General features: G+C 37.8%; 1 protein-coding gene across 1 annotated transcript in view; it reads left to right on the forward strand.

Annotated features, from left to right (window-relative positions):
* Positions 1-1,882: 1,882 nt before the first annotated feature.
* The window catches only part of LOC121411906 (fibrillin-3-like), a 101,832-nt gene continuing 83,430 nt past the window's right edge, over positions 1,883-20,284 (forward strand). Inside the window, 1 exon segment of the mRNA XM_041604796.1 lies at positions 1,883-2,783. Coding sequence (XP_041460730.1) covers positions 2,722-2,783 — 62 coding nt within the window. The 5' untranslated portion in view covers positions 1,883-2,721.

A 20,284-nucleotide genomic window follows, 5' to 3' on the forward strand; every position in this document is an offset into this window, starting at 1 on the left:
TGAATTGATAAGTTACGATAATCCCGATTTCATATGCTCATTTACTGAACCACGAATATGTCACAGTTATGAACAATGCATAAATATTGGTTACAAATGGTTAATGGTTACTGAATACCCATAGTCATAATAAATCGAGAGCATACTGCATTAATTTAAAATTGATATTCCTTTTCTTTTTTTACCCCTCCTCATACACAGAAAAACACTGTGGTGTTAACTGGTGTACATAGAGGACCACACCAGTTATTTTACACCGGTGTTAAATTGGTGGTGTTAGTTTTACACCTATAGGTGTTATCACAACACCTATGGTTGTTACATTTGCACTCTTTGGTGTTATGTTCAATCTCTAGGGTGTTATTTTAACACTTCAGGGTGTGGTCCTCTATTAACACCAATTGGTGTCAGTTTTACCACCACAGTTTTTACAGTGTACCATCTCCTCATCTTTCTTCCTCTTCCTCCTCCTACTCTTCTAGTTTTCTTCTTCTTCTTTCTCCTCCTCCTTCTTCTTCTTTTCTCCTTCTTCCTCCTTCTCTTCCTCCTCCTTCTATTCCTCTTCTTCTTCCTCCTCCTATTCCTTCTCCTTTCTCTCCTCTTCTTCTCCTCCTCCTTCTTATTCTTTTTCTCCCTCCTCCTCTTCCTTCTTCTTCTTTTCTTCTTCTTCTTCCTCCTCCTCTTCCTCCTTCTTCTCTTTTTATTTTCTTCTTCTTCGTCATCGTCATCCTTCTCCTCTTCCTTTTTTCTTCTCTGTCTTTTTCTTCTTCCTCCTCCTCCTATTCCTTCTCCTTCTCTCCTCCTTCTTATTCTTTTTTCTTCGTCCTCCACCTCTACCTTCTTCTTTTCTTCTTCTTCTTCCTCCTCCTCCTTCTTCTTCTCTTTTTATTTTCTTCTTCTTCGTCGTCGTCGTCCTCCTCTTCCTTCTTCTTCTTCTTCCTCCTACTCCTCCTCCCCTTCTTCTTCTTCTTTTCTTCTTCTTGTTTTATTTTATTTCATTAAAGCTTTCCCTAACTTGACCTTTCTCATTCTACTTACAATAATTTCACACCTGCCTTGTCCTAGTTAATCCCGATTAATTAGAACACATCGTATTAGAACTTCATCATAACCCAATACAACTTTGGTCAGGAAATACAGCAGTGGGATCGCCATCGACTTCGATTAATTAAATGCAATAACTGAAATGAATTATACGATCAAGGTTGAAAATAAGCCTGCATATAGTCGCATAAGGCAAGTATTTACGTCAAATGAAATCAAGGTAATGTATTTCAATACAAAAATAAAGTGGGCGAAATAGTACACTTCCAAACAAATTACTCATATTCAATTAATGCATTTTGTGTCTGTAGCCATTCAAATATATCATTTAGAAATGCACTTAAAGGGGATCTATCATTCAGGGGGGGATGCATAAATCATACGTTGATACATTGCTCAAATGGGAGACAAAAAATTGTAAGGACTATTATATTTCTGGGGGTTAACCCGTGTTGTTCGACAGGAAGCTGCATTAAATGTAAGTAGCGATAAACAAGCCTCGATTAAGTGTTGAAAAGAGCCGGTTCATAAGTCTGTGGACATAATGCGCGACAAAAGACAAAACTCTTTTCTCCTTTATATATTGAGAGTGTGTTAAGCCAGAGCTGTTCTGCAGGGGAATGCGGTTTGATCAGCTCGGTAGCTTAACAAAGGTACCCAATGCTTGACAAAGCCATGTTTAACGAAGATTGGGATAAGATGAGAGCAATGTAAGCAACATTGTCTCAAGCGATCGATGCCCCTTATTTTATTTTTAGCTTTAAACCGCTGGAACATGGGTCAAACCATGTATGTCTATATTTGCTTGATAACGACTTTGTAATACGGCCTTTGTTGTATGCCGCTTCGCCCTGTGAGGGAGGGCTTGAAAGATCATGTGACACACTGTGTTTTCTCTACCGTGAACGCAGCAGACGACACTCACTGCATTACCCGCGTAACGAACGCCGCTTTATGAATGGACCGAAATTGATCATCATTCGCTCGCCTTCAGCCGATGCGTCAACACGCCGCGATCTCTTGTCGCTTATGAGATCATAAAATTCCATAACGGCTTATATCACCGACTAGATAGACGCAAAGAACACTTCGCCTACGTACTCATATGGAAGGATTTTCTCTTTTATGTTGGATGAGTTTGTTTTTATTGAAGTTTAAGCCTGCGAGATTTCAGTGAGAATTAAGCCTCTTTAGCTGCAAGTGTCAAGGATAGCGCGATGAACAGGCAGCCGGCGAAATCCCGTCGAAATCTCCCAACGCTTCGCTAATAATTGTCATTTCAGGTTCTAAGTTATCATTGTATTCAATTCATCCCTGACTTGGTGAAGTAATTTTCTTCGTAATTAGAGGAAGACGCGTTGATTATTGAAAGTGTCTTTAGCGACCAATGCTGCATTCGTTGGAATTTACAAGTCAGTTTTGGAATCACCTGCTTGAGGATTTTCGCAAGACAAGGGAAATACTTTCAGTTTCAAAATACAACTGATACCGACACCAGTTGGGGTATCAACGCCTCACACCTGCCCGAAACCCTCAGCATCATTTTACTTCGAGCTAGACAGATATCCAGGAACAGAAGTTGGCCTCGGCAACCTCATGTTTAGTGGTCTTTGAAGAACGTTGTTCAGTAAATCACCAAGTGCCTTTCTGAGTGCCAAGCTATAGGCCCTTAGCATCATGTTGCTAGGGACCATTTTGACCGTTCTCCTCACGGTGTGTGCCGACCTCTGCTTTTCAAAGTAAGTCAAGGTTTCTTTCTTTCACATTGCTCTGATAAATTCAATTTAATTTAGTTCCATTTCTTTCTTTAGTGCTCTTTCAACAAAATTAAATTAAAAAATACTCGACCCTGGTAATATAATTGATGAAATAGATGATTATATTAAATGGAAAAAAGAATAATGATAATAATAAAAATCTTAAATTGTCCTTCGGTTTCAAATAAGAGTCGGTATGAACAATATTGTTCCCCGGTGGCAGTGGTAATATTCTGGAGGTGTTTTCCCTCCAATTAGCGGTTGTATTTGACCAGCGGCTACAACTTCTTGTTTTTCTTCTTGTGTTCTACACTTGATTTTTTTTTGCGTTTTCAAGGACGCAAACTTGAAGTCCGGACTTTAAGACTCGATCTCTAAACATTAAGAATCTTGTTCTTCACCTCTCGAGGCACTCTTTTATTAATGTGCTTTCGAAACTTTTCGCTAACACTACGAACAAGGGATTATGTCTGGGCATGTAAACGAAGTAATTATATGACCCAATGTTTTTTTTCCTTGGACAATGTATAAAAACACTCCACGCCGGTGAAAACAAGTCCAAAACGTTGTAACCCTTCAGAAGGGGAGCAGTTGCGATAATGAATGTTTTGTGTTGTTTGGTATCGAGTTACATTCACCTTCGCCTGTCAGCATACCATTAGCGAAGGTAGCAAAAAGCCACACAGCATTCGTACACGCAATACCCATGCTGTAAATTATCGAGTTTATTCCACTGTCTACCAGGTGGGAATTTATAGAACTGTATAGAAATGGACTATGTGGCTAGAGCAAAAGTTTTCTTTTATAAGTATGCCACTTTTTCTGTTGACGATGGGACGTCGAGCGAGGGGGGGGGGGGCAGGGAACTCGATAAAGAAACAGCTTCGTGAAACTTTTGTATCTTCGTATAAACACTTGATATTGTATTTATTGTTTGTAATAGCTTGTTATTTTGAAATCAAAATTACAATGATCGTGGAGTGCTACCTACATGATCTCGATAGTTATTATTTCAATTATACCCTCGTGATTAAAACTTTGCAAATGTCGATAAAATCTTCATTAATGATAGCGATTAAAAACGACCTTAATGTCGTTGCTTCCGAAAACATTCGGCTATTTTCAGTCGTACCATAGCTGTAAGTAGAAAAAGGGCAAAAGGTTAAAAATGTCAAAAGACGTTGGAACAATGTTATTAGTGTAATTTATGTTTTTATTCGTACTACAGTGGTTACGTAACAAAACCTCTCATCCTATTTCAGAATCCATGCACTTAAGCAGGTGCGTGGGTACATGCTATTGTACTTTTATTTGAATAGCTTGTATTCCACCTGCATGTCTCGCCGTTATTATAAACTAATCAAAGTAATTAGTTATTGTAATTAGTTCGATGTACGTATACGTGCTGAAACGAACAACTGATTTAATGAGATTCGATATTTTACAAGCTTGGTTCCTCAAGGCCTGGGGAAAACAAAATCGCATAACAATTACAGCTCGAAATTACGTAACATCGTAATATCTTTTGAAATTTTAATGATTCATCATGTTCATTTGTACTCCTCACACCTGTTTCTGCGATGAAATTACATGGTTAACGTTCTGTATGAAATAGAACATTACGGATATAGTAAATCAGGGAATTCGTAAGTGAGATTTAATTATTGCGAAAATCGATTCATGAAAAGGTCCTTTTCTGTATGAAGCTACATTGTATTTACTCTACCTTCAACTGAAGGGGGGGGGGGGTTACACGTAACTCGTAAGAACAGCATTGAAAAAACATACATTTTCAGCTTCAGTGATCATTAATTAATTCCGCTTTAAAGCTACACGTATCGTACATTATTTTCATGTTTCTGCCTTAAGTAGGCATATTCAGAAAATTAAGTCATGGCATAATTTCCATCATACGAACGTTTTCACGTTGTTGTGTACGCCAACGAACTTACCGCGTATTTCAAAACGCAATAATCGTTGTACTCAAGAGCTAATTTACTGCCCGATAAATCCATCAGGACTGTGAAGCCAGCTTTAATTGAGCCAATTTGGCGAATACAAGCACCCCACATCGTTCCTAGTCCGCAACTAATTTCTGTCAATATCCGAAGTATATCCATGCAATAACCACTGTGTCACTGCGGTGCATTAGTAATTATATACAACTCATCGCAAAAGTGTATAGTGCAGTTGTCGAGAGTGATTCTCGCGTTTCAGATTAAAATTCCGTCTATCCTAAAGCTATGTAAATACATGGAATTACCAAGGAGCCATGTTGAAATTGAGAAAGAGAGGCATCTTTTATTTTCTATCATTGGAGACAAATAAGGTCCTCCTCTTTTTCTTTTGGTTATTATTATCATTAAAGGATACCGTCTCGTCGAATTTCATCCGCGGTATCTAAGATACCACAGAAAAAAGGTCGTTCGGTTTATTTTCTAATTTGCATTCACGTCATGTCAATATGCCTAACCAATGTTTAATGATTTAATTCAGATAAACTTCTCAATGATTGCTTAAACTTAAACAAGTCATAAAAGACAGTCGTAAAGGTGTTTAACAGTTTTGTGTGCAGTGCTGACGAAATTGACATTTTATATTTCTTTCCTCCTGAATGTCCACATCACAGCGGCCATTGTCATCATACTTCATGTTGATCATTTCGGCACCGTTTTAGCGTTCCATAGATCGCATTGTCAAACTTACAATAAGAGCAGTAAAGGCGTTTTACTAGTGTTAAGACAATGATCATTCCCCCAGACAATACAACAGAAACACCTAGGCCTCCTTCGTGCCCATGTCACATCGGTCAGTTGGTCATTATATACGTCACGCTAGGTATATACATCTCGTCACCCTTTTAGCGTTCCATAGATCATCCCTGTCAATGCTCACAATCGTTTATGAATTAATGACCGAGAAGTCATCGGGAGTTGAAGCATTTTGCCATCATCGTGTATCATCTGTTGTTTTCATTTTGGCTTTGAACTCTCGGTCAGGGATTCACCTACCGTCTCGGCAGCTCGACCCCCCCCCCCTTCCTTCTCTCTTTCTCTACGTAACACGACAGCGAGATTCGAGTGCCTATTGAAAGACATGATGATGGTCATGATGGTAGTGGGGGGTAACACTTTAAAGGGAAGAGGATTTATCTCGATGAGAGGAAAACGCTTTAGCTCAAATGAACTTCATTGAAAATATATTTAAAAAATCACATAGGCCTACTGGATTGATATCATTGCTAGAATACAGATGCACTTGAAATAAGTACATTCGAGGACGTGAGAAATTGAATTAAATTTTTGCAGTATTCATTACCACAATATTAAGGCCTATATTCTCCCGGAGAGCCATGGCGATTGTTTTCTTTTAGTATCAGTGTAATTTCCTTAATTTACGTATCACTAATCTATCTGTTTTTCATTATTTGAGTTTGTATCCATCAAGCAATGTGAGATGAACTCGTTTGTATGGCTTATATTAATATTTTAGTATATACATTTATCCTATCTAGTGCCTATGCATCCCCAAATGGAGCTGATTATTATACTCAAACGCAAACCAGAGCGAATGCCCTATTTCCCTTGGGGTTAAATACATGATAATATTCCCGTCGCAGTCTCCTCTTGCTCCTAATTAATCATGCTAATTGCAATACAAATGCAGGGAAGAGATTCCTTGCTATAGACTGGGCGTTGTGGCGTACCTGTGCGCCTGCAATCCAAGCTATATGGGGAAGTTACGAAATTTGAGGTTCGAGTCCTCTTGGTCACGTCGCGTCTCTCGGATGGTGACGTTGAAAGGTTTGATTTGATTTGAGTTGAATTTATTTTTCCCATTACTTATTCATTCACAATTCATAATAACACATACACGATAAACACATAATGATTGTAATTATAATTGATAATAATACATGCATGAAAAAAAAAAGAAAACACACGTCAATTTTTTTTCTTTTAAAGTGCACACCGAGTTACCAAGAATGCATGTAGCATTTCCATTTATTTGAAAGCAGTCTAGAAAAATAAAGTATTAAATAACGAAGGTCGGTCACAGACGTAAATAATCAGATGACTAATCCACATCTGTGAAAATTTAATGACATACAAACACCCGAATATTCGTAAATTATGTGGAGGTTATTTTCATAAATGTGGTTCTTTTTCCTTGTCACGTTTCCGTCTTCTTCCTTCGTCCTCCTTCACGCTTTTAGTGCGTGAGACTAAGAGATCGCTTTTTCGTTTGAACTAATTCCCATCTCGCTCTCGAGACACGCCAAGCTGTTGTTGAGAAGGATGCACGACCACGGAGGAAGGACGGAGGCGTCGGGTCTTTCATCTTCTTGTTGAACGGAGGTTCAAGATGCACGTTAATTACACTATGCATGGATCAGACATCTTGTATTTCATAGTACTCTATTGAATGCTGCTGACTTTGCGAGTTGGAATAATGCATTTGTGATCTCCACCACGGCTGTCAATTATTTGAACGTGGTTGTCGGTACAAAGTATACAATAGCGGAATTAAAGCCCGGAATTGAAGATAGAAGATAGTTATGTAAGAAGAAATAATGATACAGTGTAAATATGCGCGGCAAGTTCGTGAAACTTGGTCCGGGGGATGGTGTGGGCGAGACGACCCTCTCCTGTAGGCCATACAAACTACGAAATTTGAGGGGACGGGAGACCCCCCCTCCTCGGACACCTCCATCCCCGATCGCATAAACCAGATACTCAAGACAAACGGAAAACTACAAGAACGATCTGTTGGAATTGAAGACACCCTTTTCCTCAAGAAATTACGAGGTGATCAAACAGGATCTCACACAACGAAATTAGTGGAAAACTTATCAATGACATATACTTGAAGAGATGCCCAGGAAGTTTTATTCCTCATCATACTCTTAACTTAAGACAGTATTTTCCGTTGGGTTTATATCTACTTTGCATAGTCCTTCCGTTTGCATATATTAAAGATGTTTGCTTATCGTTTTGAAGATCGTTTTATGACATTTATTGATGAGCTATGGCTACTGTCTTCGGGGATTGGAAAGGTTTCTTTTGTCAATGTTTGCCGAACTCTCAAAAGATATCATCTTTGTGTTCAATTAATGATTGTTTGCTCATGGTTTTGGTTGGGTTACCACGAGGTTTTGGGGGAGGGACATAGGGTAACCATCTATTGTTTCGTCTTCTCCAATTTGGATGAATATCGACTGCATGCTTGATGTTTTGTACAGCTTTGCATTCCATGTTTATTTTTGTCATGTATAACCCACGTAAATGTTCAAACATGTTGGTTTAGCACTTAGCTACATTTGGGGGTAATTAATGATAAACAAGGAGCCTAGGTTTTAATGGATGTTCATTCAATCGTTTGTCGGGAGTAAGTGCTGTATGAACTTTTGTATCAGACGTCATTTTGGACTAACGAAATGAGTCATTTTTAAGAAGAGAAATGATATTTGAGTTAATTCGTATTCGCGTAGGATTCGAGTGCAAACTCTCTTTATTTACTTTTATTTGTTATGGTGATAAAACATTTTTTAGTCATGTCTTGGTAAATGACAAGGAGGTCACTGTGCCGCTGTATTAATGTATTCGTAAATTTGTGATAAATGTTTGCTATGATATGAAAATATTAGTTCAAAACATGACTAATACCAAGTTATTATTCATGTGAAACGTGATATTTATGGCAGATCCAGTTTATCCCGCCACTCTTAACATAGCAGTATAGAGTAGGCTCTATGCCTTTATCTTAACATTTAAATATTCATCCACATCTTTAATGTTGAAGGTGTTAGTCTACATGACAAGCACAAAAAATGAATTCGGTATCCAGATATGAATGTATTTAGAATAGAGGACATACCTTTCCAAAATAGTTTCTCGAAATGCCCATGGCCTAATTGCATACTGGATCTAAAAGGGTAATTTTTTTTAAAGAAGAGGGGTATCAGCATTCCGGAAACCCTTGTGGTATCGTTAACGTTCACAATGACCGAGAGATTCATTTCTGTGGTGGCTGCCTTTATTAGTTGGGGTTTGGTAAGGTTTCTTGATCTCTTTTGTCCCTCTTTTCTCTCTCCCTCGCTTTGCTCGTTTTTCAGTGTCCATACTTGCATCCACAGCTGTACATTTAATTTATAGGAGAACCATGAAATGTAAAACTTACAGTTTAGGTACAATTTTAGAAAAGAGAGTGGGGATAATACGTAAGGCCTATGATGAAAGAGAAGGATAGAAAGAGTGAGAGAAAGTTTTAGTCAAAGAGAGAGGGAGTGAGAGAGGGGAGGGGGTGGAGAAAAAGAGAGGATGTGTGTGTGTGGGGGGGGGGGGCGGTGTATTGGTGTATTACACAGCGCATTGTCTGATCATGGATGACGTATTTGACCCGTGGCGTACCGATTTTTCCAAAAAAGTCAAATAATGACCCAGACACACATACCACAATTATGATTGGCTTCTTGATTTATAGGCGCAAATGGCACCGAACGAAAACATCTCAAGAGCGACAAAATACCACGAGAAAATATACGATGTATTTTTATTAAGCTGATAGAAAATGCCAGAGATGAATACCACGACGGATACTTATCTTGGAGTGACACCAGACGTCCCCCTTCTGTAAAAATCCTGAAATTTGAAAAGAGTTCTTTTAGTACATTGTAACGAGTGTCAGTGTATCTGTTGGTTTTCAGGAGAGCTTAGAAAAATAATTCGAGACCCCCTCCGCGCGGTCCATTTGGTAACAAATGATGTGGAAAGCATTGGATTTTACTAAACACTTCTTGCCCTTTGTTCATTTTTGAATGACTGTACGAATTCAATGATGGCACTCATTGTCCGCGGGTTTCCCTAAATTCTTTTGAGGAATATCATATTTCTATTACTGGGATGCTTGATGACATGCAGGTACAATACGAGTACCCTCATCTTTAAATATATACCATTCATTTTAAGAAGTTCTGCGTACTAATTTTTTATGCGGTTGTAAAAAGGTTATGCCGTAGTAAAATCAGCAGCAAACTGCCGACGTATAGGCTACATGTACTTTTCTGTTAAGGTCCTTGGTTGCCCATGGTTGCGGGTAGAATCTGGAGGTTTTCAACGTTAATCGTGATCAGTGAACTCGGGGGGGGGGGGGGGGCATGTCATGAAACAAATTATCAGCGAATTTTCAATGACTGTTGTTGCAAGCTACCGAAATACTTGTATCTGATTGGCTCAGAGCGAATTAGTGAGATAGCCCAACTGAAGCACCATCCTCAATTTCATGCTTTATGGTCATGGTATCCCTGCATAGACAAACATTTTTTTCTTCAATTACATCCAGTATGTCAGTATTAAAAGTATAAAACTACATTTTGTAAATTAAGAACAACCGTGTACCCATATTTTGCGTTTAAAACATCTTCCAAAGTATTAAGGACGGGAAAGCAGACATTTTTTAAATTTATATTTTTATATTGATTTTCTATGTATTTGGATTTTTTTCGTGTTGATTTTTAAAATATACATTGATTCTTCTATTTTGTGTTTTGTTATTGTTATATATAGCTTCTGTATTTGCGTGCATTAATAAAAGGAACATTCAATTCACGAATGCAACAACAACAACAAAAAATACTCGTAATTTTTTTTTTCAAAATTATCTGTAGAATTTTGGAGACAGGCATGATTATATTGAATTGATTTCCAAGAGCGAAGGTGGAATACGACACACTTTGAAGAAAGCTGAACGGGAGTCAACTGAAGTTCAAAACACCTCGTCACCGTCGCTCTATCGCCCAGCAGGCTAAAATGTATTCTCTTTTTCATCTATTTTTTTCATCAATAGGTAGGGATAAATGGCAAGTCAGCCAGAAATGGCTTGTTGGCAGTTATTGTACAATTCAATTGTGATGCTGCGGTATGAAAGGGGAGGGGAGGTTCTTTGTATATTCAATGCCCCATTTCCCTCTTTTTCATTTTCAATGTGATTTGTGCATATTACATACGGTTAATTTGAGCTGTGATTTAATATCATTTGAAACGGACTGAGATTATATGAATATTTGGCATAAAAAGCGATTTGAAACATCTAGAAAAGAAATGAAAACAGTATATGGAGCACAATTAAAACAGCATTATTTTGAATACGAGAAATCAAAACTCACTATTTGGTCTTGGGTAAATTTCCCGCCCCTATGCTTTTGTGAACAGAACATTTCACAACCGTTGAATGCTTAAGTAGGTTTGTATAAGCAAATGTATCAACAAATTCGTTTTCCAAGCATGCAAAGTTGATCGGCGAAGCTTTGAAATGCTCCCGAAATCTCGGATATGTATTCAGGCTATGGGGCACAGAATACATTAAAATTCTACTGGCATGACTGGGAGAGATTTGCATGCATAATATACAACCAACAATTTACGCTGGGAATTTGATATTTTTAATGCTTCACTTATAAGTTTATACATGTCACGGGGTGTCAGTTGGCGACTCCTATCGCATTTTCTGGTTATAGCCATATTCAAGCTAAAATAATCTCAACGATCGAATGCAACCCACAGGACACCGTGTATGTACCTCCCACTAGTCCTACTTTCATGAATAGCTTGGAGCATGTTTGTAGTTATTTCTAGTAAACTCTTGTCTGAGTCAATACAGATATAGCTGTAATTCGCATGCCCCAAATTATTTCTAAAATAGAAGTCGTTTATCGAAGTCGAAGTCGCAGCGGTTGTGACGAGTCCTCATGAATTCAGGCTCGTTCGAGAATGAAGAGGCAAAAGAAGAATAAATTTATGTCCTGGCATGTGGATACACGGCTGTTACGTACCCCCTGATATACCCCATGTACGACCCATTCTGAATTGTGTTTTAATATCACTCTTTGTCTTCTGATATTTTTTGTTGTCTTTTTTTTTCGAAGTCGATGCGAAAAAGAAATCGTATGTTAAAATCTCAGAATAAACACGTGTATTAATTGTACTACTTTCATTTTTGCGTTGTCAATAATCCAACTGTCATGGTTGCAATGAGTTAATGAATGAATAAATAGATAAATGAAATAAATAAATAAAAAAGAACACTGATATCATTCTTGGTCCTCAGTGGTATGATACAGGTAGGATTTGCGTGAAGTGTATATTGCCCGAATTTTGGTGTTCGTGTTGTTAAGATGCGATATTTTTTTACATTGTCAATTTTTTTCGAAATGTGGACACAATATCAATTATTTCAAATATATCATGACCAAAGCCTACTTTTAAAAACAGGAAAAAAATCATATTTAGTTTTACATGTGTTTGAAATATACACACAAAACCTGAGCAAATTATTCCATTCTATTAAAATATTCCTGCCATTTCATATCCCAAGATTCATCTGTTCGAATGGCATAAGAAAGGAAGAAAGCTAAAATCATAAATTTTTCCTCGTCATTTCCAAATGTCGCTGCGTCGACATCATGAATATTGTAATTGAAATTACAGGAACGGGAAAAAAATAATTCATAAATCCCGGAAGGAATCGATTCTTTTTTAATTAAGAGTTTAAGCTGAATGTCTGATGGGACCAGTTCCAAATTAAACCGGTTCCCTTTGCATAATAGATAAACATGCTTGTATTAAACATTTTTTTACTTCCTGCATGAAAATACAAGTACATGTCTGTCTCTAATATAGTCCACTGTTCGTTTTGCAGAAATTGCAGGCTTAACTTCATCAAATCGAAAGCGTCGGATAAGAAAGCAAGAATCAGAATCGACAATCCACAATTTGCCCCTCTCTACCCAGGTGTAAAATTGGTAACTGGTAGGATGTGAAAGCCTATGTATTATGCCGTTCTCTTGGAACTCTTGTTGGAATGCTCCCCAGGGAGTGGAGAATGTGCATACATTTATTGTATGCGGGCATCCCAGGATCCGATGACCGGGGTAATAATGTATAAAGTGATCAGAGACATCGTTCCGTGTATTGAGATCTGTATAAAAGCGGATTATTAATCTTATATCAATTATTATGAAGAATATAATACCGTATGTTTTTTTTAAATAAAGATAACTTTTCATCACTTTTCAATCAGGTTATCTGAAATAGTGCAACGTCCTTAAAAGAAAAAAAAAACCTTGTGAGGAAACTTCCCCAATTTGTCATTATACAGGCATTTTTTTACCACCCTGAGAGGATAAACCTATTTTTTGGCTAATTTTGTGACATTATTCCTTTCCTTTATGGTATATCAAATCTTGTGAGCATTTCGTCAAAATAACCTTTGTTGTAAGCTACTGAAATCATTGAATGCGATTGGCTGGTGGCATATTGGTCAGTGAAGACACCTCGTGAAACGGTAGTCTATCACTCTTGCAGCATGTTATTTATTATGTGGGATCGAATTGAGACCAATTTAATCCAAGGATAATGACCAAGTGACAATGGTGGACACACATTATTAAAGATAAATTATTTGACAGGTCGCCAGGCATCAACAGCTACAAAATGGTGGAATGATTTCTTTTATACTTTCATGTTTTATTTAATAACATCTTGTCTAAGAAATCATTTATATTCAATGAACTTCACAAGCAGCAGTTGTAGCAAAATGACTTCAGAAAAGGAAGATTAGTAAGGATTTTCTTCTGAGTGAAATTGAGAAAAGTTGTATAGCAGGATATATAGCTAGCTCTTGAGAATAGTAGGGCGGAAACCTCCTCAGTATTTGGAGAGATTCCAAATCCCACTTGGTACTTCTCGTCGGTCCATTGCTTTGAAAAAGTCATATTGTCTTCGAGAGAGAGGCAAATCCATTCTTACTGCTCCCCAAAAGCGACACCTTTATCAGGTAAAGGGTTCCTCACGAGGCTTCTTGCTTATAAAGAGCACCAAGAACCCATTCTTCCAACGCGCTAGAGGCGCAAAAATCTCTCTTGTTGGTTTCGTTTTTAACACCGGGAAAGCCTGATATATTTACTCATTGATTAATTGCTTTGTAATGTAGTAATCCTGAAAGTGTAATTTGTAATGTAGTAATCCTACAGATTTCCACAGAGTGGGAGTGAAGGAGAGAGAGTGGGAGAGAGACGAAAAGGTAGGAAAATAGAATTAAAAAGAGACGGGAGGTGAATGATACAAACTTGTCAAAAGATTCTTTTCTTTTGACATGTTTGTTGTACAATCGCTTCAAATCCAGGAAGAAATAGTTCTTACTAGAGCATGTTGTTCACAGGTTTCTTAAAAAAATACAATTTAACAGGATCTCTCTTCATACAACGACAAAGATGAAAACCATTTTCAATGGGAGATTTATATAATGTACGGAGGTTCATTAGCCGCCATTTATTCATGCAGCTCAGAACTTCATGAGCCTTTATTCATCTTATTATTCCTTACCTGCTTGCGTTTATAATGAAAATACTTGTTGAGTGAAGATTATACCTTGTTGACGTGATAATTGTGGTTGATGAGCTGAACAGGTCTCTGCAGCACAATACCATCTCAAAGTCGTGCAGGGCTCTCGAAGAAAAATCAAAAGACTGTTAAAAGAAATGCACCAATTTTCTACATGTAATTGATTTAAACGATCCCAGTCGTTTCTCAAAATGGATCCTTTTAGCATGATTAGTCAAATCTTTGCTGAAAGTGCCCATGTTTATACCCCGTGCAAAGTGTATTCGTTGGGACCAATGGCCACAATGGCAATATAGTAAAGATAATTCATTTCCACAAACCGCCTGTGTCACCTTCATCATTTTGATTCACTAATGGTGCATTTAGTTCTGTTCTCATCTCAGAAAAAAATTGTGAAGCTCGTTCTTTAGTCACGTTAGTGAAGATTGCATCGTGTTATTGATCGATGTGACAATCGTCTAGATGGCAAAACTCTGAAACTCTGTTGCTTTACAGACCTGAGGGATATGTCTTTTGTGCCAGACAGGGATTTTGTTAAGAAAAATATATCTTTTCTGAAGAGGGTCTTTGTAGGTTATTGTGTTAAACGTTTCTAATGTGCACCGTATTTTTTGTACAACTAAAGAACATCGGTGTGAGAATGAGCAGGATAACGTGAACACTGTCTGGAAGAAGATGAATTCAAATGTTCAATTGTGATGGATTCATTAGCAGATAAAACAGTCGAAGTTCTAACCAATTATGTTGACAGTATGTCCCTGATTTCGGTTTTTATCTTAATATATATTTTTTTTGTATTTCATGGCAATCAATGAACAAAAATGCTATAGTAAAATCAGGATTGCTCTGGACGTTATGTCTTTGAACGGAAGGTTCCTCTCATCCCCGCCACATTGATATCACAAGCATCCGTTGAAAAGAAATAGAAATTTTGCTTTTCTTGACAAGTAAAGGATGTAACAAATTTCCACCATCGGACAAAATTGGAAGCAACCAACATGCCTTTGGATAAAATTCAGTATGACATCTGTCACAGAAGAGTCAAGGAAGTCGTCAAAATACATCATGAGCAGAAAGAATGTTTTCTTTTAAGAACCTTTGTCATTTTGAAAAAGGTCCTTATCAATTCAACATGAGACGAGTTTCCGAGACTTAAAGTGGCAGATGTACTCTTGCTTGTATTCCGAGGCATTTTATAGATACATAAATGAAGACTCGTGTTTTTCAGTATGGTTCGGTTATGAACAAGAAAAGACGACCACTCAGCTCCGAGGTCGTATGTCGTAACGAACTAAAAAACACACCCCAATGGTCTTTTTGGCACCCCTGAAGCGTGTTACTTTTTGTAATTCCTTAATTGATCGATGTTCAAGCAGTGGAACAAAATATGAGAAAATCGATATTTTTAAGGGTTCTTTTTCAATGATTAAGAAAGGCTCGAAACTAAAGAAAAGCGACGGAGCGTAACCGCACACAGGGGCCTATTCCGTTCATCCATGATAGATGCCGTAATGAACGTTTCGATTTTTCGATTTTAGTCTAAATGGGTTCGTGATGAACAATTTGATTTCAAAGAGAAATGCCAGTAGTTGCAGTAAACACTGATTTCATGAGAAAGTCTGTAAAACCAGGCTTAATTGTCAGTATATCCATCGAGGATCTAGATCTGGTAAAGTTACATAAACTGAACTTTGTGAAATCTTGAAATCTACGCTGAAAAATGTTCACACTGAAGATCACAACACAGATAGGCACACGTGGGACAGCGTATTATTATTGCTGGAATAAAGACCCGACGGAAGTGACCGAATCCGCGCTTATTTTTTGCTTATTTCTCAGCAACTACACAATTTCTTCCAGAATCCTTTGGCACATATTTTTTATTCATACAAACACACACTTGGGTGGTCATCATATTAGATTCTGTAAAAAGTCATTTTGAGATCGTTACTAATACTGGAATTTATCTTTAAGACCGCCGTCTATGCATGATCCATTCGCATGCCGAGGAGCATGTCTTCGAAATCACGAAAGCTACATCATCATGTTCAGTATGGGAGATATTCTTGGGCAAATCAACATGTGTGTAGCACGAAAAATTGAGCAATTCCCAACTTGTTCCCAAATCAGAGTCTGTATCGAGCAAACTAGGCATAAAGGGGAAGAAAGTATAATGGGTCATTTCGTCATTCGAAGATTTTTTTTCTTCTTCAAAATGTAGAAACTCATAAAATAACGATTATTATGATAGTAATTTTAATGTTAAAGTATGAAAAACAACCTTAGGCCACAGTCAAAAGTTCTATAACTTAGGCGAGATTTCAAATCGATTATTATTCATCCCATTCGCCGCAAGGTTAACACTGGCGTGCAACCCAGGGGTAATAATTGGAACAATGTTGAATTTATTCCTTTTGGAAAATGATATCCAATTATAGCATTTGGCCTTAAGGCAAGACATCAAAATATAAGGGGATGTTGGATAAGACATGTGAAGGACAGGGTGTCATTAACCCAATTTGTAGCAGATCTCAGACCTCGTTAATTCCATTATTGGAAAAGAATAAACGCAGGGAAATCAAAAAGTTATTCTACTGACATACAAGTCTGATATGGAATGAACATTGAGGTTTATAGGCATAGCAAGCGAACGACAAATTTGTCATTGAAATTCCTTCTACACGTAATTGCCATATCATGTTAAGCTGTGCCAAGATGAAACTCATAATGATTCGATGATCACTTTTCAATAATTGTTGAACTTTCAGCAAACCAATCATGCACAGTATGCACCAAGTATGCCAAATGAGCACGATGGCTAATTTCGGAAAGAATAGCCCTTTTTTTTGGCGGGTCAAAATATCCTTAGATATGAAAACCACAAATGCCTACTCATCCCTTTTGTGAGATGACAAAGGCAATCATTTGTTCTCGCGCCTATACCGAAGACACCGTCTGTATTCTTGAATCTTTCATTGTTCGTCACTTCTCATGCCTCTGATTGAACATGCCACTATACCATGTTATTCGTTCATTTCTCATGACTCCCCCATCGAGAATAATTTTGTCGTTGACTCCCTAGCTGTTCCCAGGTGATTTGTTCGACCCAAGACGTCTGTGAACATTAATGCGTCCTCCAATAATCGGTATCGTTCATCACTTTATGCTTCAGTCATATTTACGAAACATACTCCAAACCGAATGATGGTATGCCATTAGTAATAACGTAATATCTTTGATCGGTCTCTCGGTCTACATCGGATTCACCAGTGTGACTGATGTAGAGTGCAGACGACAGCAAAACATGGTGAAATTAAAGAGAGGAAAAAAGAGAGAACAAAACATGTCAAGTAGTTTTTCTTCTCCAACTATGCATGCCAAAGAATTTGTCTGCGATCCTCATTTTACTTGTCACATTAAGATCTAGAGATCTAATTAGGTTTTCCCCAATTTCGCAGTCACATCAACTCTAAATCGACCAATGTGACGATATTGGAAGTATCGTCATCGTTGTGATCGGTCTCATGTCGATTTTGGTGGTGTGAATGGGGCGTTATCATTAGCAGTAGACATAAACATGGTAATGATCTTTGTAAAAAATGAATAGTTATCGTTTTTTATGAGTTTCTGTTTGAGTAGTATAAATATCATCGTGACAGATACACACACACACACACACACACACACACACACATATATATATATATATATATATATATGTATATATACATGTATATATAAAAATATAACTGCGAGTAAGATGTTGACTTTAAAGTGACAGACATCTGCCAGCCAAACATGAAACATTAACACCCATCCGCTCTGTGATATGACTCATGTTGATATCCATTGAATTCATTTGTCTGAAAGTGCTTTTTTATCATGGTGTTAAAACCCAGAATTAATAAGACTGTGTAAGAAAGTAAGATATTTATATGTGAACTCTTGCTTTACTCCAAATTTTGATCAGACCAAAAAAGGGGGAATAGGAGTGAGCTACTATACTAATATCATCATAACGATTAAAAATGAATCTCGCCTTGATTTTCAGTTAAATTTATCAAGTTTATTCCATGATTTCTGCAGAGTGGAGAGACCAATTGCCTCGTGCATCACATGGCAATGAAGGTCTATATCATAGTGAAAGTGGGTCCATGGTTTTCCCAACTCCATGTATCGCACTTCATTGATAAATGAACATTTTTATGAACGTTTTGTTCTAGATTTTAGAGCAAATAATGTCTTATCATCATGATGATAGAATGGGCCCTGTATATATTGTCAGGTTGATACATTTTCACTCTTTATCATCCAAGAATGTAGGACTATATAGCTTTTTCGTCTAGGTTTCCACTTCTGTCTTCTTTTGAAATGCTCTTCATCAGCTAGACCGTCCATTTTCGAAATATCTGTCCCAGACTGACCTGGCTTGACCGCTGTTAGCATAACAACCCTAGTGTTGCCGGTATTCCCATGTGGGACGCCCGTCTTTCATCATTCACCGACTTTGCTACAATCAGGTCGAGTGTTTTCGGAAATCCGAGTGTGGTAATTCACACGATTCTTTCCGATTGGTGTTCGACGCGAACCGAATCATCCTTTTCGGTCGGACGTCTTTCATCATTGGATCTTCGTAACAGAAGCATCGAGTACGTATACTTTCGGAAATCCAGCTGACGTTTGATTGACCGAAATGTTCCCGAATCGACATCGAAACACACCGAATGTCTTCGAGGTGGTTTTACTATTTGCAGTCGGTATCTGTCAGGAGCTTGGCAACGTTTCATCGATCTAAAGGCAGTATACCTCTCGCGACACTATAGTGTTAGCAGGGATTCCAGGGAATTGTTACAATTCCCTTGTGCTAATCTTCTTTGTTATGCTTTGCTTCGCCCTCAAAGGCCAGGGGTATTCCATTCGATCGGTTCGGAAAATTATTGCCGAATATTGGCCATATCGGGGCCTTCCGAAGATCATCGGTCTCGTTGATCTTGATTACGCCTCTCAGTCCTGCACACTATTCTCATGGGTTTGTTCAAATCAAACAGACTCACACTGATATGTTTCCATTCGGGAATGACTGACCGTAACTTGGCATCGCCGAAGTAGTCTCTTCGGACCGATGACTACCTGATAGTAAGATCAAACCTTGTGATAACCAGCGATTAGTCAATGATCCAAATGCTGAAAAACCCAATGGAATGGAACATGTTGGACGATTGTGTTTGGTGGTGGCCCCAAAGAGTGACTTTGTTCTAATAATTGTCTTGATAACTTAGAATAATTGTTTCTTTTTAAGAAAATGAGACATTAAGAAAAACGGGCATAATTTAGTCAAATAAAGTTGCATATTTGCAGATGAAGCGAAATATGGAGGAAGATATAATTTTCAGCTGGATCCTTGGCATGAAATCTGTTGCCTATGAGTCTGATTATTGTCAAAAGTAGAATAATGTTTGATTGTTTCAAGGTTCATGGGAAAAATAATCCTAACGAAATTGTAAATTGTACCACTACTTTCCTCTTTTTGCATTAACTCTGGAAATGGGACTCTTCTCCGATTGCTTTTGAATGTCAAGAGCATTATCTCAAACATGATTTGTTTCTCCAGACTTTCCCCGGACACCATTATTATCCTATGTTTATGACGTTGGTCTGTTAGAGCTTCTTGATGTTTCGGGTAGATACCTCGATCTGACCGCTAGCACTCCAGGGACCTATCCAGTTCGCTGCTCGACGCTCTTACCACGTCCCATGTAATCAGTGAGATGTGAGTCAGGCCAAGATGTAGGTCTCCAGCTTTACAAACTCTCCTCGGCTGATGATTCAAGTTAAAGGTACATGTTGCTATCATGTAAACATGAAAATTACATACTCACTCTCTGGGATATCAAGGACGTCGGGTGTATACAGAGAACAATTATTCTCTCTAAACATACGAAAGCTGGTCCTCCAATTTGAAATGATGTAGGAATAAGAATTGGATCTTATTGATTTCGCCAATTTTGAAAGAGGTTATAAAATAAGAGGAAATTTGGTATTTTTGACTATTTTGTGTGCTCCATATATATTTGTCTGTGACGG

The sequence above is a fragment of the Lytechinus variegatus genome, chromosome 3 (assembly GCF_018143015.1).
Source record: "Lytechinus variegatus isolate NC3 chromosome 3, Lvar_3.0, whole genome shotgun sequence".
Lineage (NCBI taxonomy): Eukaryota > Metazoa > Echinodermata > Echinoidea > Temnopleuroida > Toxopneustidae > Lytechinus > Lytechinus variegatus.